The sequence below is a fragment of the Salvelinus fontinalis genome, chromosome 21, assembly GCF_029448725.1.
Source record: "Salvelinus fontinalis isolate EN_2023a chromosome 21, ASM2944872v1, whole genome shotgun sequence".
NCBI lineage: Eukaryota > Metazoa > Chordata > Actinopteri > Salmoniformes > Salmonidae > Salvelinus > Salvelinus fontinalis.
In genome coordinates, this window is record NC_074685.1 from 13,518,466 (window position 1) to 13,543,043 (window position 24,578).

General features: G+C 42.2%; 1 protein-coding gene across 2 annotated transcripts in view; it reads right to left on the bottom strand.

Moving 5' to 3' along the window:
• LOC129818229 (neuropeptide Y receptor type 1-like) overlaps positions 1 to 24,578 on the bottom strand; it is a 182,059-nt gene that overhangs the window by 146,270 nt on the left and 11,211 nt on the right. Inside the window, exons 2-3 of one of the 2 annotated variants that reach the window (XM_055873968.1) lie at positions 692 to 1,283; positions 298 to 539 (exon numbers count right to left, since the gene is read on the bottom strand). In XM_055873968.1, the coding sequence (XP_055729943.1) occupies positions 298 to 539; positions 692 to 1,000 (551 nt within the window). In that variant the 5' untranslated portion in view covers positions 1,001 to 1,283. Of the gene's footprint in view, positions 1 to 297; positions 540 to 691; positions 3,733 to 24,578 lie in introns of those variants that run through there. The other variant, XM_055873969.1, reaches the window with a different exon arrangement.

Genomic DNA, 24,578 nt, shown 5'->3' on the forward strand with positions numbered 1-24,578 from the left:
AGAGATAGAGAGAGAGAGAGGAAGGGAGAGAATAAAAGACAAAGAGAGCGTTCGTAAATTCATCACTTGTTCTGCGCTCTGGCACACTCAGAGTAGGTAATCAGAGTGAATTTATGAACACACACACACACACACACACACACACACACACACACACACACACACACACACACACACACACACACACACACACACACACACACACACACACACACACACACACACACACACACACACACACACACACACACACACACACACACACACACACACACACACACACACACACAGACTCACCTGAAGGGGTTGGCAGGCAAGGTGAGGTTCTGGAAGGGGTTGTCGGTCAGAATGTTGTAGGACAGGAACGGGAGTGATATGAAGCAGGCGACCAACCAGGTGAGACCTACGGCCAGGTAGGAGTGGCCTGCTGCTGGGGACCAGCCAGTAGGGTGCAGGATCAACTGATGGCGCTCCAACGCAATCAACACCAGGGAGAAAATAGACACCGTCACTGACACACACTGTACAAACGGAGTGACCTGATGGGGAAGAGAGGAGATATATAAGGGACAAGAGAGGGAGAGGGAGGAGAAAAAGGCACATTATGGACACATACATGGCAAGGTTATCAAACAAAGATACAGGAACTCTGAACAAGGATTTTTTTGAAGAAAAGACTTTGTGTTCTCACCTTGCAGAGTGCCTCCCCCAGTACCCAGCGGTCCATCAGAGTATAGATGACGGTGACGGGTAGACACACCACACACATCAAGATGTCGGAGCAGGACAGGTTGGCGATTAGAATGTTGGTGACATTATGCAGTTCCTTCTGCCGCCCGATGATGAAAACCAGGCCCACATTGCCTAGCAACCCTACTGCGATCACCGTGCTGTAGGCCACGATGAGGAAGGTGGCTCCACTCACCGAGGGCGGACACTGGGCTGACTCTGACCAATCAGAGTTCTCCCAGACGCCAGAGGAGCTGCTGTTATTGGTCATGGGGGAAGAAGTGTTTTGGGGGCTGTTAGAGGGAGCTTACTGGCAGAGCCTGGGAGTTGATGGGGGGCTAGAGGGAGCTAAAGGGGGTGTAGAGGGGACAGGGTGACTGGGTAATCAGGCAGTTATAGTCCTTCTATACTCTCCTCAGTTGTCTGATTGGTCGTCAAGATGTTAGAGTCGCTGTGATTGTCTCTCCGAGTCTGCTAATCACTCTTATTGGTTGAGCACTCAGTCTGATGGAGACAATATGATTGGTTTGGCTCAGGAGGAGCACAAAGTCTATCTGTAAAACAGGGAAGAGAATAAAAAATTATCTCAGTCTATCTACTGTATAAGAGAAGAGAATCTGTAAGAAAAGATCTAAAGATCATGAATAGAGGGAGTGGAGGAAAAGAGAATATAACTTAGAAGATATACATACAGATGATGAGAGAAAATGTGAAAAGACAGAACAGAAGATGAGAGAAAATGAGATGAGAAGAGAGGAGAGGACAAGAGGATCATAAAAAAAGGAAATTAGAAAAAAGAAAAGAGGGAACATAGTTTAGATGAGGACAGAGAAGGTATGACAAGGGAGAATTTTAGAAAAATTAAGAGGGGAGAAGCTGAGAATAGAAAAAGAGAGAATATGGGGAGAATTAATAAGAAGAGAGAAGATATTAAACAGAGAAGAGGGGGATAACTAATAAGTAGAGATGATATTAAAGAGAGAAGAGGGGGATAACTAATAAGTAGAGAGATGATATTAAAGAGAGAAGAGGGGTAGAACTAATAAGTAGAGAGAGGATATTAAACAGAGAAGAGGGGGAGAACTAATAAGTAGAGAGAGAAGATATTAAAGAGAGAAGAGGGGGATAACTAATAAGTAGAGAGAAGATATTAAAGAGAGAAGAGGGGAAGAACGAATAAGTAGAGAGAGAAGATATTAAAGAGAGAAGAGGGGCATAACTAATAAGTAGAGAGAGAAGATATTAAAGAGAGAAGAGGGGGATAACTAATAAGTAGAGAGATGATATTAAAGAGAGAAGAGGGGGATAACTAATAAGTAGAGAGAAGATATTAAACAGAGAAGAGGGGGATAACTAATATGTAGAGATGATATTAAAGAGAGAAGAGGGGGATAACTAATAAGTAGAGATGATATTAAAGAGAGAAGAGGGGGAGAACTAATAAGTAGAGAGAAGATATTAAAGAAAGAAGAGGGGCATAACTAATAAGTAGAGAGAGAAGATATTAAAGAGAGAAGAGGGGGATAACTAATAAGTAGAGAGATGATATTAAAGAGAGAAGAGGGGGATAACTAATAAGTAGAGAGAAGATATTAAAGAAAGAAGAGGGGCATAACTAATAAGTAGAGAGAGAAGATATTAAAGAGAGAAGAGGGGGAAAACTAATAAGTAGAGAGATGATATTAAAGAGAGAAGAGGGGGAGAACTAATAAGTAGAGAGAAGATATTAAAGAAAGAAGAGGGGGATAACTAATAGGTAGAGAGAGAAGATATTAAAGAGAGAAGAGGGGCATAACTAATAAGTAGAGAGAGAAGATATTAAAGAAAGAAGAGGGTGATAACTAATAAGTAGAGAGAAGATATTAAAGAAAGAAGAGGGGGATAACTAATAAGTAGAAAGATGATATTAAAGAGAGAAGAGGGGGAGAACTAATAAGTAGAAAGATAAGATATTAAACAGAGAAGAGAGGGAGAACTAATAAGTAGAGAGAGAAGATATTAAAGAGAGAAGAGGGGGATAACTAATAAGTAGAGATGATATTAAAGAGAGAAGAGGGGGAGAACTAATAAGTAGAGAGAAGATATTAAAGAAAGAAGAGGGGGATAACTAATAGGTAGAGAGAGAAGATATTAAAGAGTGAAGAGGGGCATAACTAATAAGTAGAGAGAGAAGATATTAAAGAAAGAAGAGGGGGATAACTAATAAGTAGAGAGAAGATATTAAAGAAAGAAGAGGGGGATAACTAATAAGTAGAAAGATGATATTAAAGAGAGAAGAGGGGGAGAACTAATAAGTAGAAAGATAAGATATTAAACAGAGAAGAGAGGGAGAACTAATAAGTAGAGAGAGAAGATATTAAAGAGAGAAGAGGGGGAGAACTAATAAGTAGAGAGAAGGTATTAAAGCGAGAAGAGGGGGAGAACTAATAAGCAGAGAAAGAAGATATTAAACAGAGAAGAGAGGGAGAACTAATAAGTAGAGAGAAAATGTATTATTGCGAGAAGGGGATAACTAATAAGTAGAGAGAGTAGAAGATAAGAAGAGGGAGGAAAGGCTTTCATTGTCCACTAAATATTAAAATGTCCACTAAATATTAATAAAATCTCTAGGCAGTGTTGAAGAGCACAAGGAAAGATATTAGAGGAGGAGAGAGGAGAGGTGGATGTAATTATATCTCTCTCTTCCTTCAGGAAAGCAGCTCTCTGTGACAATTACTCCAGCTTCTCTCTCTCTCTTTCAATTCAATTCAATTCAATGGGCTTTATTGTCATGGGAAACATATGTTAACATTGAGGTAGATAATATACAAAAGTGAAATAAACAATACAAATTTACAGTAAACATTTAACATACAGAAGTTTCAAAAGAATAAAGACATTACAAATGTCTTTCTCTTACTCTTCATCTCTCATTCTATCTTTATCTCTGTCTCTCTCTCTGTTCCTCACACCAGTATAACCATCTTATCATTTCTTCTTCCTCAGAACTTTGCTTCATGTCTTTTAAATCTTCCCAGCAGGTTGCACACACACACACACACACACACACACACACACACACACACACACACACACACACACACACACACACACACACACACACACACACACACACACACACACACACACACACACACACACACACACACACATATATATATACACACACACACAGAAAAACACACACACATAAAAACAAAAAACACACACACAAACTAAAACAAAACCTGTTACAGTAACAAAAAAAATGAGAGTAGATTTCTGTCTCATTTGCATGAGAGGGGGAGTGCAGCTCAGATGAGGTGTGTAGTCAAGCAATCAGCAATACACTGCCAATTACGACAGGAAACAAACACACACATGAGAGAAGGAGAGGTGAGGGAGACTATAGAGAGACTGGGAACAAACACATACATTGAAACACAGACACAGACTCACACACACTGCCCTCAAGTTAAGAGTGTGATTATACAGCCTGTCTCACGGAATATTACTGGCTCCTCGGACCAGATTAAACATTAGAGACAAATGGCTTAATGTGACCCTCAAAGAATTGTGTGTCTGAATGTGTGTGTGTGTTTCATTATATTAGTCTAGACAGTTGTAGTAGAATATACAACAGTATAACTATAGCTAGACAACAGAGAGTATATGAAGTAGAACAGAGATAGACTGTAATATTCTCTGATCTGCCAGCAGACAGGGATGTCTGAAAGCCCTGGCCTCTCTAAAAATACCAACGCGCTCCCAGACACAGACTGACTGTGAATAACACACGCATTCATGCTTGGATGCACACAAACACACACACACACAAGCATGTGCGAAGACACACATGCAGACACACACATACATGCATGCTTGGGTGCATACAAACACACACGTAAGAATGTGCACTTACACACCTGCACACACACACACACAAGCACACACACACACAAAAGAGTGAACGTTCCTCCCTCCTAATTTATCTGGTTCATACTCTGCTCTCTTCCTCAGGCCAGTGGCGTCCTGGTTTGACTAAGCTGTTTATTAAAACCACTCTGAAAGACAATACATCATGCTTATGACACCAGCTCATTGCCACAGACAGATATCAATATCACTAATCCGGAAAAACAACATTAATATGTCTCTTCTGTTTTGCTAGTCTCCACTGGGCCATTTTACTGTGCTATGAATGTTGCTCACAAATGTTGCTCACCAGTCACTTTCTTAATGAGTTAACCGCCTCTGCCCTCGCTCCCGTTAACTCATTATGAAAGTGACTGGTCATTTGTGATTAACATTTAATATCCGCATCAAAGTAGACATCATGCTAAACTACAAATCCCTGCAAGGTCCTGCACTTCATATCTAAATGATAGCTTTGCTAACAGGTACTGGATCAATTTAAAACATGCACAAAACAGTTGACAGAATTGTCAAATTTAAAGAAATGTAGCCAATTTATTTGTTACTAAATTTAGCTAACATTACATAACTAATCCAGAGATTATTACATTTGCTTCGATTCGTCACTCTCGCCCAGATCGTCATGGCATTTTGTAGGTTTTTATGATAGCCACATTAGCAGCAAATTAGCATGGCAGTATTTATTTTTAAATACAGGCGAATATATTGATAAAAGTCACCTTGTCCTAAAGAGATTTACATGATTATCTAAACGTCACGCCAGGGTAAGCCTAAACGAAACACAGTGTTAATTTTAAGTCTTTCTAAAATCCCCTATGGGAAAAATGAATGGTGGAAAAACTAATTGGAACCATTTCCCTGTTTGACCACTAGTTTTTATGAGTATTATGGCTCATACTGTGGTACTCTATTAGAGCAGCATGTGGCTGGTTTGTTATAAAAGGTAGAAAACAAAATCTGTATGAGTGTGTTTGGGGGAGGGATGTTGAGTCACTCAGTGGAAATCATTTATTCAACGGAAGACAATAATGAAGCAAATATCCTCCATCCATCACCTCCAAAACTCCCTGCTGGGATAAACAACTAACTCACATACACACACACACACGCTAGCATTTGCGTCTCCACAGGCTTACTAGTGTATAGGACACAGAGTGTTTTCTCTCAAAGGGTAAAATACCGACTCTCCTCTGCTAGCGTATGTGTGTGTGTGTGTGTGTGTGTGTGCGGGGGGTGAGGGTTGAGTGGGAATCGTTTACTCAACGGAATACAATATTCAAGCAAATATCCTCCATCCATCATCTCTCACAACTCCCTTCTGGGATAAACAACTAACCCACACACACACACACACACACACACACACACTAGTATTTGTGTCTACACAGACGTTCTAGTGTGTAGGACACAGAGTGTTATCTCTCCTCCCCTCTACTCTCCTCTACTAACCCCTATTCTTTCCCTTCTCCCTTACCACCTCCTTCCCTCCTCTCCCCCTCTTTCCTCCATCCCGTCTCTTCCCACTCCTCCCTCCCCTCTTCTCCTTCCTCTCTCCTCCCCTCCCCCCTTTTCTCCTCTCCTTCCCACTCTATCCTCCTCGGATGAGTTAGACCGAAGAGTGAAGGAAAAGCAGCCAACAAGTGCTCAGCATATGTGGGAACTCCTTCAAGACGATTAGAAAAGCATTCCAGGTAAATACCTCATGAAGCCAGTTGAGAGAATGCCAAGAGTGTGCAAAGCTGTCATCAAGGCAAAGGGTGGCTACTTTGAGGAATCTAAAATATATGTTTATTTGTTTAACACTTTTTTTGTTACTACATGATTCCATATGTGTTATTTTATAGTTTTGATGTCTTCACTATTATTTTACAACGTAGAAAACAGTAAAAATAAAGAAAAACCCTTGATGAGTAGGTATGTCCAAACTTTTGACTGGTACTGTATGTCACAATACATGTTAACATACACTACATGACCAGAAGTATGTGGACACCTGCTTGTCAAACATCTCATTCCAAAATCATGGGCAATAATATGGAGTTGGTCCCCCCTTTGCTGCTGTAACAGCCTCCAATCTTCTGGAAAGGCTTTCCACTAGATGTTGGAACATTGCTGCGGGGACTTGCTTCCATTCAGCCACAAGCATTAGTGAGGTCGGGCACTGATGTTGGGAGATTAGGCCTGGTTCGCAGTCGGCGTTCCAATTTATCCCAAAGGTGTTTGATGGGATTGACAAACCATGGACCTAACTTTGTGCACGGGGCATTTTAATGCAGAAACAAGAAAGGGCCTTCCCCAAACTGTTGCCACAAAGTTGGAAGCACAGAATTGTCTACAATGTCATTGTAAGCTGCAGTGTTAAGATTTCCCTTCGCTGGAACTAAAGGGCCTAGCCCGAACCATGAAAAACAGCCCCAGACCAATATTCCTCGTCCAACAAGCTTTACAATTGGCACTATGTATTGGGGCAGGTAGCGTTCTCCTGGCATCCGCCAAACCCAGATTTGTCTGTCGGACTGCCAGATCGTGAAGCGTGACATCATACCAGAGAACGTGTTTTCACTGCTCCAGAGTCCAATGGCGGCGAGCTTTACACCACTCCAGCCAACGCTTGGCATTGCGGATGGTGATCTTAGGCTTGTGTGTGGCTGCTCGGCCATGGAAACCAATTTCATGAAGCTCTTGACGAACAGTTATTGTGCTGACGTTGCTTCCAGAGGCAGTTTTGGAACTCGTTAATGAGTGTTGCAACCGAGGACAGATGATTTTTGCGCGCTACGGCTTCAACACTCGGAGGTCTCGTTCTGTGAGCTTGTGTGGCCTACCACGTTGCAGCTGAGCTGTTATTGCTCCTAAATGTTTCCACTTCACAATAACAGCACTTACATTTAACTGGGGCAGCTCTAGCAGGGCATACATTTGACGAACTGACTTGTTGGAAAGGTGGCATCCTATGACTGTGCCACGTTAAAAGTCACTGAGCTCTTCTCCTGCCATTGTACTGCCAATGTTTCCTATGGAGATTGCATGGCTGGTCAGACGAACTAATGAATACCATTTTTATGTCTCTGCGTGCAGTTTGGAGATTATTGAAGTTAGCATATCATTAGTTTAGCACAAATGCTGGAAGTCTCCTGGTACAGCAGCCAGCTGATCGCAATGTTGCATCTGTCTCAATGGCGCTGCTAGTGCGCGTACCGACTCCATAACGAGACAGATATGATGCTGCAATCGCTATACGCCAACGGGACAGAGATTGAGGAAGTGGATAGAATCTTGTCTCTTGTGATTATCAGTAAAATTAACACATTTGGAAAATATTGCTTACTGTGTATAACTTTATAAGACTATAAATGACCAACCACCCAGCTTTGGAATAGTTAGAAAATCAATTTCCTTGTTTTTGAGAGGAGGCGGCTACTGTGAAAGACCTCAAGTAATTGCGCTAAGCTAACAATATACTAACTTCAATCATCTCAAAACACGCAGACTTAAAAATGGTTCCCATGAGTTTGTCAGACTCTGGGTAAGTAGAAAAACATCTCGAAATTCGAAGTATCCCTTTAAGCCATGTCAGTGTCTACAATAATATTCACCATTCTTTCTGCCATGAGTCATTTATAAGTCATATTCTTTTTACAACTATATCATGACAACACCGTACACTGTCAAATGCTTATTTGCAATCGATTAACAAAAACCTTCTCACAGTAATATGTCACTTTTTCAGGATCCAATCTGTCTTTTTACTCCCCATCTTCTCCCCATTTAGCTTTGTCACCTAGAATTGTTAAATTTAAATGAGTTGAATGTTTAATAAATAAATCTCCTAATGACACAGCCATATATTTAAATTTCAGTTAGGTCTAAAGATAATGCCTCTGGCTTAGCTGTACAACACTACAAATAATACATACACACATACAGTGGCTTGCGAAAGTATTCCCCCCCTTAACAATTTTCCTATTTTGTTGCCTTACAACGTGGAATTTAAATTTAGTTTTTGCGGGGTTTGAATCATTTGATTTACACAACATGCCTACCACTTTGAAGATGCAATTTGTATTTATTTATTGTGAAATAAACAAGAAATATGACAAAACAACTGAAAACTTGAGCGTGCATAACTATTCACCCCCCCCAATCTCAATACTTTGTAGAGGACATTTCTACAAAAAGTGCAATCTTTGTCCCCATGTGCAGTTACAAACCGTAGTCTAGCTTTTTTTATGCCGGTTTTGGAGCAGTGGCTTCTTCCTTGCTGATCGGCCATTTAGGTTATGTCGATATAGGACTCGTTTTACTGTGGATATAGATACTTTTGTACCTGTTTCCTCCAGCGTCTTCACAAGGTCGTTTGCTATTATTCTGGGACTGATTTGCACTTTCCGCACCAAAGTACGTTCACCTCCAGGAGAAAGAAGGCGTCCCCTTCCTGAGCGTTATGGTTGAGTGGTTGAAAAAACGAGTTTTAATGACTCCAACTTAACTGTATGTTAACTTCCGACTTCAACTGTATACTCTGAGATCATGTGACAGATCATGTGACACTTAGATTGCACACAGGTGGACTTCATTTAACTAATTATGTGACTTCTGAAGGAAATTGGTTGCACCAGCTCTTATTTAGGGGCTTCATAGCAAAGGGGGTGAATTTTCCATAGTTAATATTTAGAAACAAGTTATTTTTTTCATTTCACTTCACCAATTTGGACTATTTTGTGTATGTCCATTACATGAAATCCAAATGAAAATCCATTTAAATTACAGGTTGTAATGCAACAAAATAGGAAAAATGCCAGGGGTATGAATATTTTTGCAAGGCACTGTGTATATATACACTGCTCAAAAAAATAAAGGGAACACTTAAACAACACAATGTAATTGATGTGCCATCCTGGATGAGCTGCACTACCTGAGCCACTTGTGTGTGTTGTAGACTCCGTCTCATGCTACCACTAGAGTGAAAGCACCGCCAGCATTCAAAAGTGACCAAAACATCAGCCAGGAAGCATAGGAACTGAGAAGTGGTCTGTGGTCACCACCTGCAGAACCACTCCTTTATTGGGGGTGTCCTGCTAATTGCCTATAATTTCCACCTTTTGTCTGTTCCATTTGCACAACAGCATGTGAAATTTATTGTCAATCAGTGTTGCTTCCTAAGTGGACAGTTTGATTTCACAGAAGTGTGATTGACTTGGAGTTACATTGTGTTGTTTAAGTGTTCCCTTTATTTTTTTGAGCAGTGTATATATATATAAATATATATATACACAGTGCTTTCGGAAAGTATTCAGACGCCTTGACTTTTTCCACATTTTGTTACGTTACAACCTTATTCTAAAATGGATTAAATAGATAAAATATTTTTTGTAGCAATTATTGCAAAAAAATTAAAATACTGAAATACCTAATTTACTTAAGTATTCAGACCCTTTGGTATGAGCCTTGAAATTAAGCTCAGGTGCATCCTGTTTCCATTGATCAACCTTGAGATGAACTTTATTGGAGTCCACCTGTGGTAAATTCAAATGATTGGACATGATTTGGAAAGGCACACACCTGTCTATATAAGGTCCCAGAGTTGACAGTGCATGTCAGAACAAAAACCAAGCCATGAGGTGAGGAGTTCCATGACAGGATTGTGTCGAGACACAGATCTAGAGAAGGGTAACAAACATTTTCTGCAGCATTGAAGGTCTCCAAGTACACAGTGGCCTCCATCATTCTTAAATGGAAAAAGTTTGGAACCACCAAGACTCTTCCTAGAGCTGGCTGCCCGGCTAAACTGAGTAATCGGGGGAGAAGAGCCTTGGTTAGGGAGGTGACCAAGAACCCAATGGTCACTCAGACAGAGCTCTAGAGTTCCTCTGTGGAGATGGTAGAACCTTCCAGAAGGACAACCATCTCTGCAGTACTCCACCAATCAGGCCTTTATGGTAGAGTGGTCAGACGGAAGCCACTACTCAGTAAAAAACGCACACGACAGCCTGCTTGGAGTTTGCCTAAAGGCACATAAAACTCTCAGAACATGAGAAACAATATTCTCTGGTCTGATGAAACCAAGATTGAACTCTTTGGCCTGAATGCCAGGCGTCACATCTGGAGGAAACCTGGCACCATCCCTACGGTGAAGCATGGTGGTGGCAGCATCATGCTGTGGGGAGAATAGTCAGGATCGAGGGAAAGATTAACGGAGCAAAGTACAGAGAGATCTTTGATGAAAACCAGCTCCAGAGCGTTCAAGACCTCAGACTGGGTCGAAGATTCACCGTCCAACAGGACAACGACCCTAAGCACACAGCCAAGACAAAGCAGGAGTGGCTTCGGGACACGTCTCTGAATTAGAGGTTGACCGATTAATCGGAATGGCCGATTAATTAGGGCCAATTTCAAGTTTTCATAACAATCGGAAATCGGTATTGTTGGACACCGATAAAACAATAAATAATCACCTTTATTTAATATTTATTTAACTAGGCAAGTCAGTTAAGAACACATTCTTATTTTCAATGACGGCCTAGGAACGGTGGGTTAACTGCCTCGTTTCAGGGGCAGAACGACAGATTTTTACCTTGTCAGCTCGGGGGATTCAATCTTGCAACCTTACAGTTAACTAGTCCAACGCTCTAACCACCTGATTACATTGCATATTAACCAGGTGAAATTGTGTCACATCTTTTCATTGCACGCAGAGTCAGTGTATACGCAACAGTTTGGGCCACCTAATTTGCCAGACTTTTACGTAATTATGACATAACATTGAAGGTTGTGCAATGTAACAGGAATATTTAGACTTATGGATGCCACCCGTAAGATAAAATACGGAACGGTTCCGTATTTCACTGAAAGAATAAACGTCTTGTTTTCGAGATGATAGTTCCCGGATTCGACCATATTAATGACCTAAGGCTCGTATTTCTGTGTGTTATTATGTTATAACTAAGTCTATGATTTGATAGAGCAGTCTGACTGAGCGGTGGTAGGCAGCAGCAGGCTCGTAAGCATTCATTCAAACAGCACTTTCCTGCGTTTTGCCAGAAGCTCTTCGCTGTGCTTCAAGCCTATCAACTCCCGAGATTAGGCTGGTGTAACCGATGTGAAATGGCTAGCTAGTTAGCGGGGTGCCTGCTAATAGCGTTTCAAACGTCACTCGCTCTGAGACTTGGAGTAGTTATTCCCCTTGCTCTGCATGGGTAACGCTGCTTCGAGGGTGGCTGTTGTCGTTGTGTTCCTGGTTCGAGCCCAGGTAGGAGCGAGAAGAGGGATGGAACCTATACTGTTACACTGGCAATACTAAAGTGCCTATAAGAACATCCAATAGTCAAAGGTTAATGAAATACAAATGGTATAGAGAGAAATAGTCCTATAATAACTACAACCTAAAACTTCTTACCTGGGAATATTGAAGACACATGTTAAAAGGAACCACCAGCTTTCATATGTTCTCATGTTCTGAGCAAGGAACTTAAACGTTTGCTTTCTTACACGGCACATATGGCATATTTACTTTCTTCTCCAACACTTTGTTTTTGCATTATTTAAACCAAATTGAACATGTTTCATTATTTATTTGAGGCTAATTTGATTTTATTGATGTATTATATTAAGTTAAAATAAGTGTTCATTCAGTATTGTTGAATTAATCAGTATCGGCTTTTTTTGGTCCTCCAATAATCGGTATAGGTGTTGAAAAATCATAATCGGTCAACCTCTACACTGAATGTCCTTAAGTGGCCCAGCCAGAGCTGTAAAGGTTGTCAATGTCGTTCTCCTCCTCAGACGAGGAGGAGCATGGATCGGACCAAGATGCGGATTGGTAATTGTACATGTTTAATGAAAACACAAGAAAACACTACAAAATACAAAACAACAAACGTGACTAACCTCAAACAGTCCTGTGTGGCCCAAACACTAACACAGGAAACAAACACCCACAAAACCCCAGTGAAACCCTGGCTGCCTTAGTATGACTCTCAATTAGAGACAAACGATACACACCTGTCTCTAATTGAGAATCATACCAGGCCGAACACAAAACCCAACATAGAAATACAAAACATAGACTACCCACCCAACACTCACGCCCTGACCAATAAAGACATACAAAACAAGAGAAAACAGGTCAGGAACGTGACAGAACCCCCCCCTTAAGGTGCGAACTCCGGGCGCACCAGCACAAAGTCTAGGGGAGGGTCTGGGTGGGCGTCTGTCCACGGTGGCGGCTCTGGCGGTGGACGAGGTCCCCACCCCACCATAATCAATCCCCGCTTCTTTATCCCCCTCCCAAATACCACCCTCCCACTAAGCCCACCTAAATGAAGGGGCAGCACCGGGATAAGGGGCAGCATCGGGATAAGGGGCAGCACCGGGATAAGGGGCGGCAGGTCCTGGCTGAGGGACTCCGGCAGGTCCTGGCTGAGGGACTCCGGCAGGTCCTGGCTGAGGGACTCCGGCAGGTCCTGGCTGAGGGACTCCGGCAGGTCCTGGCTGAGGGACTCCGGCAGGTCCTGGCTGAGGGACTCCGGCAGGTCCGGGCGTAGGGACTCCGGCAGGTCCGGGCTGAGTGGCAGCTCCGGACTGTAGGGCAGCTCCGGACTGTAGGGCAGCTCCGGACTGTAGGGCAGCTCCGGACTGTAGGGCAGCTCCGGACTGTAGGGCAGCTCCGGACTGTCGGGCGTCTCTGGCAGCTCCTGACTGGCGGGCGTCTCTGGCAGCTCCTGACTGGCGGGCGTCTCTGGCAGCTCCTGACTGGCGGGCGTCTCTGGCAGCTCCTGACTGGCTGACGTCTCTGGCAGCTCCTGACTGGCTGACGTCTCTGGCAGCTCCTGACTGGCGGGCGTCTCTGGCAGCTCCTGACTGGCTGACGTCTCTGGCAGCTCCTGACTGCCGGACGGCTCTAGCGGCTCCTGACTGACGGACGGCTCTACTGGCTCGGGACAGACGGGCGGCTCTAATGGCTCGTGGCAGACGGATGACTCAGATGGCGCTGGGCAGACAGATGGCTCAGACGGCGCTGGGCAGACAGATGGCTCAGACGGCGCTGGGCAGACAGATGGCTCAGACGGCGCTGGGCAGACAGATGGCTCAGACGGAGCTGGGCAGACGGGCAGTTCAGGCACCGCTGGGCAGACGGGCCGTTCAGGCACCGCTGGGCAGACGGCAGACTCTGGCCGACTGAGACGCACTATAGGCCTGGTGCGTGGTACCGGAACTGGAGGTACCGGGCTGAGGGCACGCACCTCAGGGCGAGTGCGGGGAACAGGAACAGGGCACACTGGACTCTCGTGGCGCACTCTAGGCCTGGTGCGTGGTACCGGAACTGGAGGTACCGGGCTGAGGGCACGCACCTCAGGGCGAGTGCGGGGAGAAGGAACAGTGCGTCCAGGGCTCTGGAGACGCACAGGAGGCTTGGTGCGTGGTGCCGGAACTGGAGGCACTGGGCTGGAGACACGCACCATAGGGAGAGTGCGTGGAAGAGGAACAGGGCTCTGGAGATGCACTGGAAGCCTGGTGCGTGGTGTAGGCACTGGTGGTACTGAGCTGGGGTGGGAAGGTGGCGCCGGATATACCGGACCGTGAAGGAGGACACGTGCTCTTGAGCACCGAGCCTCCCCAACCTTACCAGGTTGAATGGTCCCCGTAGCCCTGCCAGTGCGGCGAGGTGGAATAGCCCGCTCTGGGCTATGCAGGCGAACCGGGGACACCACCTGTAAGGCTGGTGCCATGTACGCCGGCCCGAGGAGACGTACTGGAGACCAGATACGTTGGGCCGGCTTCATGGCACTCGGCTCGATGCCCAACCTAGCCCTCCCAGTGCGGCAAGGTGGAATAGCCCGCACTGGGCTAAGCACGCGTACTGGGGACACCGTGCGCTTTATCGCATAACACGGTGTCTGACCAGTACGACGCCCTCTTACTCCACGGCAAGCCCGGGGAGTTGGCTCAGGTATCCAACCCGGCTTCGCCACACTCCCCTTTAGCCCCCCCCCCAAGAAATTTTTGGGTGAGCCTCTCGGGCTTCCAGCCTCTCATACGTGCTGCCTCCTCAATCCACCGCTCCTGGGCTGTGGCTGCCTTCTTCTCCTCCCGCGAGCGGCGATTCACACCAACCTTAGCCCAGGGTCCTTCTCCGTTGAATATTTGTTCCCAACTCCATTCCTCTTCTCTCCATTGCTTTAGTTCCTTTCCTCCGGCTCCAATCCGCTTGGTCCTGTTGGGGTGGGTGTTTCTGTAAAGGTTGTCAATGTCGTTCTCCTCCTCAGACGAGGAGGAGCATGGATCGGACCAAGATGCGGATTGGTAATTGTACATGTTTAATGAAAACACAAGAAAACACTACAAAATACAAAACAACAAACGTGACTAACCTCAAACAGTCCTGTGTGGCCCAAACACTAACACAGGAAACAAACACCCACAAAACCCCAGTGAAACCCTGGCTGCCTTAGTATGACTCTCAATTGGAGACAAACGATACACACCTGTCTCTAATTGAGAATCATACCAGGCCGAACACAAAACCCAACATAGAAATACAAAACATAGACTACCCACCCAACACTCACGCCCTGACCAATAAAGACATACAAAACAAGAGAAAACAGGTCAGGAACGTGACAAGAGCCCGATCGAACATCTCTGGAGAGACCTATATAAATAGTTGTGCAGCAATGCTCCCCATCCAACCTGACAGAGATTGAGAGGATCTGCAGAGAAGAACTCCCCAAATACAAGTGTGCCAAGCTTGTAGCGTCATACCCAAGACTCGATGCTGTAATCGCTGCCAAACGTGCTTCACCAAAGTACCGAGTAAAGGATCTGAATACTTATGTCAATTTGATATTTCTTTATTTTTATATTCATTAAAAAATATATTCTAAAAACCTGTTTTTGCTTTGTCATTATGGGATATTGTGTGTAGATTGATGAGGACCTTATTTTTTAAAAAAATCAATTTTAGGATAAAGTTGTAACGTAACAAAATGTGGAAAAATTCAAGGGGTCTGAATACTTTCCGAAGGCACTGTTTTACTGTACCACAGCCATGGATGTCAATTAAGGCAGCCACGCCCACCTCTCTGGTTCAGAGGGGTGGGGTTACATGTTGAAGACACATTTCAGTTGAATGCATTCAGTTCTACAACTGACTAGGAATCCCCCTTTCCCTTTCCATTTTCCCATAGTAAAATGGACATTCTCATCAGAAACAGTGTTGGTTTGGGTGAGCAGCAACTAGCTACTTGTTATCCTTAAATGTGCATTCTGAGATGGAGTCCCTCAAGAAATTACCCAATGTCTTTTGATATTCTTCAAACTGGGAAAGCTCCTCCCTCACTCCCAAGGCCGAGCCCCTCCAAGCCATGATCTAAGGGCTTATGCCCCTTATAGTATTTCTAATTCTACGGTCTATACCAGGCCTGGGCAAAGGCCGGCCTTGAGGCCGTATGCAGCCCGCGACCTGATGCAATACGGCCTGCGGAATCATGCTCAGATCACATAAAGAATGTGCGATAGTAAAGTTTTGAAAAACGTATTTGTTACTCAAATTTAAAGCCCAATGAATACTTGCCTTTGTGTAATGATTTAACTCCCACCGCTTGTGGGACATTTCTTTTGAAGGCACGTATAAATAACAACTGCACGAGGACAAACAGTGACTGACAGGTTGACACACACGTACGTCACAGTTACAAATAGTAGCTAGCTAGAAATTACGCAGAAATGTGATTTTCAAAGATTTCAAAGAAAAGGATAGTAGACAGGGTCACTGAATGCAGGGTGTTCCAGCAAGAGTGGACATCGAAATGTGAATTTATTGAGGTATCAGGGAAAGCTGTGTGCTTAGTGTGCAAAGAGAGGTGTCTTAAAAGATTACAACTTGTTCCGACACTTCCAGACGAAGCATGCAGAGAAGTATAGGAATATGTCTTCTGAGCAGAGAGTATGTGCATCGAAAGAGTTGCTTTCTCAGCTGCAAAAGCAGTGGGCGAATTCATTAAAGAATGTTTAATTGACTATGCAGCAAAACTTTGCACCGACAATAAAGAGCTGTTGGAAAATGTTCCCCTGTCAAGACGAACTGTAACGATTGTCGTTGGTGGAAGGAGAAGAGGACCAAAGTGCAGCGTGGTACGTATTCATAATAATTTAATAAAGAATGAATACTGAACAAAAAACACTAAACAGAAAATAACTACCCACAACCCATAGTGGGAAAACAGGCTACCTAAGTATGATTCTCAATCAAAGACAACGATCGACACCTGCCTCTGATTGAGAACCATACTAGGCCAAACACATAGAAATATAACGACTAGAACAAAACATAAAAAAACAACATAGAATGCCCACCCCAACTCACGCCCTGACCAAACTAAAATAAAGACATAAAAAAGGAACTAAGGTCAGAACGTGACACGAACAGTGACACGGTGTGTTGAGGACATCGCAGAGAATATGGAACAACAGTTGAAAGACAAGGTAAAGGATTTCACCTATTTCTCCTTGGCCCTGGATGAGAGCAGTGATACGCACGTGACACGGCGCAGTTGTTGATATTCTTACAAGGCATACCCCAGACTTTGAAATTACAGAGGAGCTTGCTTCAGCGCAGTCAATGAAGAGCACAACCACAGGGAAAGATTTATTGTAGGAGGTTAATAAGTGTGTGGCAAAGCTGTGACTGAGTTTTGAAAAGTTATCCAGTGGGGCCACTGATGGGTGCCCAAACTTGACAGGAAAAAACGTTGACCTTTTAAAAAGGATACAAGATCAAGTAGCTGAACTGAACCCAGATCAGAAAATTTGTTTCCTGCATTGCATTATTCATCAGGAGGTGCTCTGTAAATGTGTTCTGAAAATGAGCCATGTTGTGGATACAGTCACTAAAGTGGTAAACGTCATAAGATCAAAATCTTGAAACCAGTTTGTCTCACTGTTGGAAGAGACAGTTGGGTCATGCAGATCTCCCTACCACACAAACGTGAGATGGCTGAGTTTGGGGAAGGTTCGTGGGACCTGAAGTCGGAGATTGCTGAGTTTTTGCAAATTAAAGGAAAATATGTGGATTTCCCTCAACTACAAGATACATTTTTGATTTTGCCTTCACCGTGGACATCATGGTCCTCATGATGAACTGAATTCCAAACTACAAGGGAAGGGCCTTTTTGCATATCAGATGTACAGCCTTGTCAAAGCCTTCATGGGAAAATTACTCATCCTGATCCTCCAAGTAGGAGCCAACAATCTCATCAACCTAACGGCACTACTCGTCTGTTCCATTTTTGATGACCAGCGGGAGAAGTATACATTGCTGCTGCGTACTTTGAACAGTGAGTTTTCTCATCGTTTTGAGGATTTCAAAGTGTTGGAAAATGACATGCTGTTGGTTTCCTTTCCTTTCACCTTCAATGTGGATAAATGACTGACCCACTGACCTGCAACTTGAGCTTAACGATCTTCAGTCTGATGCAGTGATTGGAGAACTATTCAAAACAATGTCACTGACGAGGTTCTATGCATCTCTCAATGAACAAAACTTTCCAAAGATTATAAGATGTTTGTACTGTTTGTGTCAACCTATGTATGTGAACAGACATTTTCAGTGATGAAATATAACAAGTCAAGGCACAGATCATCTCTTACTGACTCTCACCTATCCTGCGCATGGTGACGTCAGAAACTATACCTGACTTCACTGCTTTAGTCAATGCCCATCAAAGACTTCACTACTCACACTGATTGAGTAGTTTAAATGTAATGTTGAGCTCTCTCTCTTTCTTGTGTTTTTGTGCATACCCGTTAACAAGAGTTCTGTCCGTGGTGCTGAATGCACAGTGTACTTTTCCCTCCGTGTAGTTCATTGATGTTTAATAATGAAAATACCTACCAAAAGGAGAACATGGATGTGGTTTATTTCTGTGCATGTTAAAAAAGTAAAATTAAGTAGCATATCTGGACATGATTTACAGTAGATATATCTGTCAACATAGTCATACACATGATGTATAATCCTGTAATATGATTCTGGCCTGTGATGGCAAAAATCTATTCTAATGTGGCCCTCCATGGAAAATAATTGTCCAGGCCTGGTCTATACAATCTCTGTACATACCTCTCAGGTTGCTTTTTCAGCAACATGCAAACATCAAAAGTACCCAACAGCGCTCTTGCCATCAGTGGAACTGTTGGCCTGGTTGCATGGCCGCCCTCCAGATGTTCTTTGGGACCATAACTTTAAAGCCTGGAAAACATTAATAATTCAGCCAGATGCTGTAAAAGACTAGAAAGTACTGTAAGTACAGTAACATAATACATCCTCTGTATTTAAAATAGACATGCTAGCTAATACTGTAAATTGACTTGTAATACAAAATAAACCTTCTCAGTATTTATCTTAAGAACTAATGTATCTTTCATTTGCTGTCCAACCTGTATTTTTTAGTCAAGTTTATGATTAGTTATTGATTAGATTAGGTGCCTCTCCCAAGATTTCTCCCGACATTTTGTCTGCAACTTGGCTACTATTCTCAATGTATAACCACGATTTGTGCCGCTAAATATGCACATTTTCGAACAAACTCTATATGTATTGTGTAATATGATGTTATAGGACTGTCATCTGAAGAAGTTTGAGAAGGTTAGTGAAAAAATTAATATCTTTTGCTGGTTTATTCGTTATCGCTATTGTTGTCTTGAATCAATGCTGTTGTGTGGTTGGCTATTGTAGTAAGCTAATATAATGCTATATTGTGTTTTCGCTGTAAAACATATAAAAAATCTGAAATATTGGCTGGATTCACAAGATCTTTGTCTTTCATTTGCTGTACACTGTATTTTTCATAAATATTTTATGATGAGTATTTAGGTAATTCACGTTGCTCTCTGTAGTTATTCTAGTTGCTTTGGTGAGAGTTGTGATGTTGGCTGCAATGTAAAACTATGATTTATACCTGAAGTATGCACATTTTTCGAACAAAACATATGCTATACTATAAATATGTTATCAGACTGTCATCTGAAGAAGTTGTTTCTTGGTTAGTGACTATTTATATCTTTATTTGGTCGAATTTGTGATAGCTACCTATGCAGTAAAAAAATGGTGGGGAAAAAAAGTTGTGTCTTTTGCTATCGTGGTTAGCTAATAGAAATACATATTGTGTCTTCCCTGTAAAACATTTAAAAAATCAGAAATGATGGCTGGATTCACAAGATGTGTATCTTTCATTTGGTGTCTTGGACTTGAGATTTCATGATATTTAGATGCTAGTATTTACTTGTGGCGCTATGCTAGGCTATACTAGTCAGCTTTTTTACTGATGAGGGTGCTCCCGGATCCGGGATTGTGACCAAGCACTCTGATGATGAAAAAATTAACAATAAGGTACTGTTTTAATGAAAATAAATGCACATATAAGGAGGCCTGTTTTAACCTTTAGCTAAATAAACCATAAACCAATGCAGTCATCTCAAAACTGAGCAAGCTAACGGTAGCCGCTAAGCTAATAGCAACCCTATAGACTTGACAGGCTAGCGTTAGCGCATTTAGCTTAGCATTAGCATATCGTTTTTCTAAATACAACTCTGTAATATAGAACACTTGAATGGGGACATACAGGGCCTAGATAATATAAACGAAGTAGAAAATAAACCACAATATCACCTCAGATGAGCTATAAATCAATAAGTTCAAACAAAAATATTAGCTGGTGCCATTTCTTACGTTATCCTATGGGCTAGCCAAGCTTAGACGCAAAACCCAGTTATCTCAATGTCAAGATTGCTAACGGTTTTCCTTCGATCAATTTACACATTTAAACTTTATACTTTCCATATAAACGGTAAGTATCACTCAGCCAACCATTTAGACTCTAACATTTTCTATAGATCATGTGCTTGTGTACACCACATACAGTACCTGTTTAACAGAAGAAAAAGGAGACAGAAGGTAAAACAGTTCGAGTTTTCACCATAAACGGTTTGAGTTGTCACAGACATCTTTCTTCGAGTGTTGTTGAGGGGAGGGGAGATGTTCATACCGCGCCTCCTGCTGGTGGCAATATGCATAAATGATTTCCAATGGAAATCCTTGGAGGATTCAGTCCAAAATAATAGTGGATTACAACCATACTGCAATCATTGATTACAACAATAATATATAAACCATGTTTTAAATACAATGTGATGCCATAACCTTATGGGCAGCCACAACTATAGTGTATGAAAATAAACAGGGTTCTGTGTGTTTTCAGAACTTGTACATAAACAAATTATAAACCTACAATAGTTGTCTACGCTATCTCAATCTAATCTCAAAATGAGAAGGCAAGTTTCATCTAACCAAAAGGTTGCTGGTTCAAATCCCCAAGACGACTTAGTAAAAGATCTGCCAATGTTTACTTGAGCAAGGCCCTTAACCCTAATTGCTCCTGTAAGTCGTTCTGACTAAGATGTACTTGACTATTGCACATGTTATTTCCTCAAGTTTCTAACTGTAGTTATATTATCAAACAACAAATAATAATAACTTCAATTTTTTTTAAATGAAATTCATTACATATTCACACTTTTGTTAATCCCTTTGAGGCCTTGTCCTCATTCAGTTTTGACATAACTGTCACGACTTCTGCCGAAGTCGATGCCTCTCCTTGTTCGGGCGATGCTCGGCGATCAACATCACCGGTCTTCTAGCCATCATTGATCTATGTTTCATTTTCCATTGGTTTTGTCTGGTCTTCTTACACACCAGGTTCCAATCCCATTCATATATGTTGTGTATTTAACCCTCTGTTTCCCCTCATGTCCTTGTCAGAGATTGTTTATTGTTATGTTCATGTTCTATGGATTGGTGTGCGACGGGTTCTTGTACCCACATTTATTTTATTATGGACTTTGGTTTTGGAGTTTGTGTTTTAAGTTATTAAAATACTCCATTTATACCAAGATTAATTCTCCTGCGCTTGACTTCCCTGCCACCTACATACACGACGTGACAATAACTATCTTCAGATCCTCCTTCTTTTTTTGCAGCCACATTTCTTCACAACGTAACCTTTTAGAAAATAAAGACAAGCACAACCAAAGACAGGCACGAAACAACCAATTATAAGCCATTATTAATCATCAGCTAACAGACATCACATAAAACACAGAAAAACATTTGTTAAACAATGAGGATGACTACATTCGGGATTGTCAAAAACAGTAGATAACAACAATCAACTACTTCCTGTTTTGCCTTCTTCTGCGGTCACGAAAAGCCGGTGTAGTCTGGTTGTAGTGTTGTGACTACTAATTTACTACTAACATCAAGTAGTAAAAACTGTACCTGATTACTATTAAGAAAGACTGTTTAATAAAAATAATATTAACTATAAATAATTAGGTGGGTGCTTATATTTGTCCTATTTCATGTAAAAGTGTGTATTATGCCGCACCTGTGTAGTAAAGCTGTAATGTTTTGACTATTTATTTACTACCATCTACCAACATCAAACTGCAAAAACCTATATCTGAATACTACTGGAAAGACTACAAAACTCTAGTTGAGTAGTGCATAAACTACACATTCACAACCTAAATCCCTACGCGTCTCTACATAGTCACTACTGCACAAATAGGTTTTGTGTAGTAATTCAGTAGTACCTTAGGTAGACAGAAATAGGTAGATCGAAATACAGTCTCAAATGACACCCTATTCACATGCAAAATACTACTTTCTGCTTGAGCCTTACTCCCCATACAGTACACCACTTTTCACTTTAGGCATATTCCCCATATAATGCGCTACCTTTTACTATATGGGGCAAGAGGCAACGTGTACTTCGTGGTGCTTCTTGCAACTTACAGTACTTTCACTATGATGTAACCCTTCTAATACTTCTTTATGTTAATCCAGCATAGTCTCTAGTGGCCCTCTTACTGGAAAACACAATTGTACAGATGATGTAGTACATACAGGGTTGAGACAGAGCAAGATCAGGGGAGTCAACTGTGTGTGTGTGCGTGTGTATGTGTGTGTAGCTAGGGTTAGGGTTAGGGTAAAGGTTAGGTTTTTGGGTTAAGGTTAGGGTTAAGCTAAGTGTTAGGGGTTAGGGAAAATAGGATTTTAAATGGGACTGAATTACGTGTACCCACAGGGTCAGTTATACAAGACTGTGTGTGTGTGTGTGTGTGTGTGTGTGTCACATATTTGTCCTGATTGAGTTTGACTGTCTTTCACATCTGATCACTCATCTTACTGTGACTCTGCAGAAGAGACCATTCTTTATCTTAAAACATACACACACAAACACACACACATATATTTACATAATTCAGCAGACTGAGGACAGGCTGCTCAAGATCAAACCAAATATTTGTCAACAACCTAACCCTCTCTCTGACACAGACATACACACACACACACAACCTCCGCAGCACTTTTCATCTAGCCCCTCTAATCAGGGATGACTCAGACCTGTGCCAAGTGAGGTGTAGTCGGTAAGGTAAAACGTTAAGAAGAAATGTTATTTAAGCTAACATGATTCCCTATTATACATGACAGACAATCATATCTGTTTAATAGAATAGTACCCACTAGATCAGGCTCCAAGTGAGTTGACGCTCTAGTCAATCAGTCTGGCCTTTTCTGTGTTGACCTTAGTGATCACTGTTTTACAGCCTGTGTTCATAATGGCTGCTCAGTGAAATTACCTGTCCTGATTTGTCATAGACGCTTGCTAAACAACTTTGATGAGGAAGCCTTCCTTCATAACCTGGCCTCTGTAAATTGGTATTGAATCAGCTTGATCCGCTCTGTCGAAGACGCTTGGACCTTCTTTTTTTATATTTTCAGTGGTATTGTTAACAAACACGCCCCCAAAAATAAAATGAAAATTGAAAACATGTTTAGCCCCTAGTTCGATCGTGATCTTGCAGAGTTACTCCACCTCAAGAATTTCATTTGGCGAAAAGCTCAGCACATGCATACTCAGGCTGACTGGCACTCGTTCAGGCAAATGAGAAATAAGTGCACTCAGGCTATCCGGAAGGCCAAAGTTAGTTACTTTAAGGAGCAGTTCTCTCTCTGTGGGTCTAACCCCAAGAAGTTCTGGAAAATGGTTAAAGATCTGGAGAATAAACCCTCCTCCTCACAGCTGCCCATGTACCTTAATGTTGATGAAGTGGTTGTTACTGACAAGGAGAACATGGCTGAGCTCTTTAATCACCACTTCATTAAGTCAGGATTCCTATTTGACTCAGCCATGCCTCCTTGCCCATCCAACATTTCTCATCTCCCAACGCTTCTAATGCAACTAGCCCGATGCTCCTCCCTTTTTCTCCCCTGCCCCGCTACAAAGTTTCTCCCTGCAGGCGGTCACTGAGTCCGAGGTCTTAACTTCTCTGCGCTACGGATCCCATTTACGGGATCACTTTCCTAACAAAACACTAGAATTGGAGGGCGCCAAATGCAAAAATATTACTAAAAATATTTATAATCATGCAATCACAAGTGAAATATACCAGAACACAGCTTAACTTGTTGTTAATTGATATGTTCTTGATATTTTCGACAACAAGGGTAATATTCTGACAAATGAAAAATTTATAACATTGAAAGAGTTTCCAATACCTTTCAGAGAGTTTATTTCTGTGATCAAAGCCGTTCCCAGTGGTCTAACTACACTAATGAAAACTCATCTTAGTTTTCGGAATGATCACAAAGTTGATCCAGAACTCAGATTGGAAGGCGTGGGCTTACTTGAGAGATCTTGTTATAATAAATATATAAGACAAATTCTTCATTCACAAAACCAACTTACACTGCAAGGAAAGTTTTTCTGGAACATGCTTATTCCTGACATTGTCTGGAAAAATGCATGGTTAAGGCCTTACAAATACTGTATACCAAACAAAGAATGCTCCTCTCCCCACCGATGTGATTACTACCT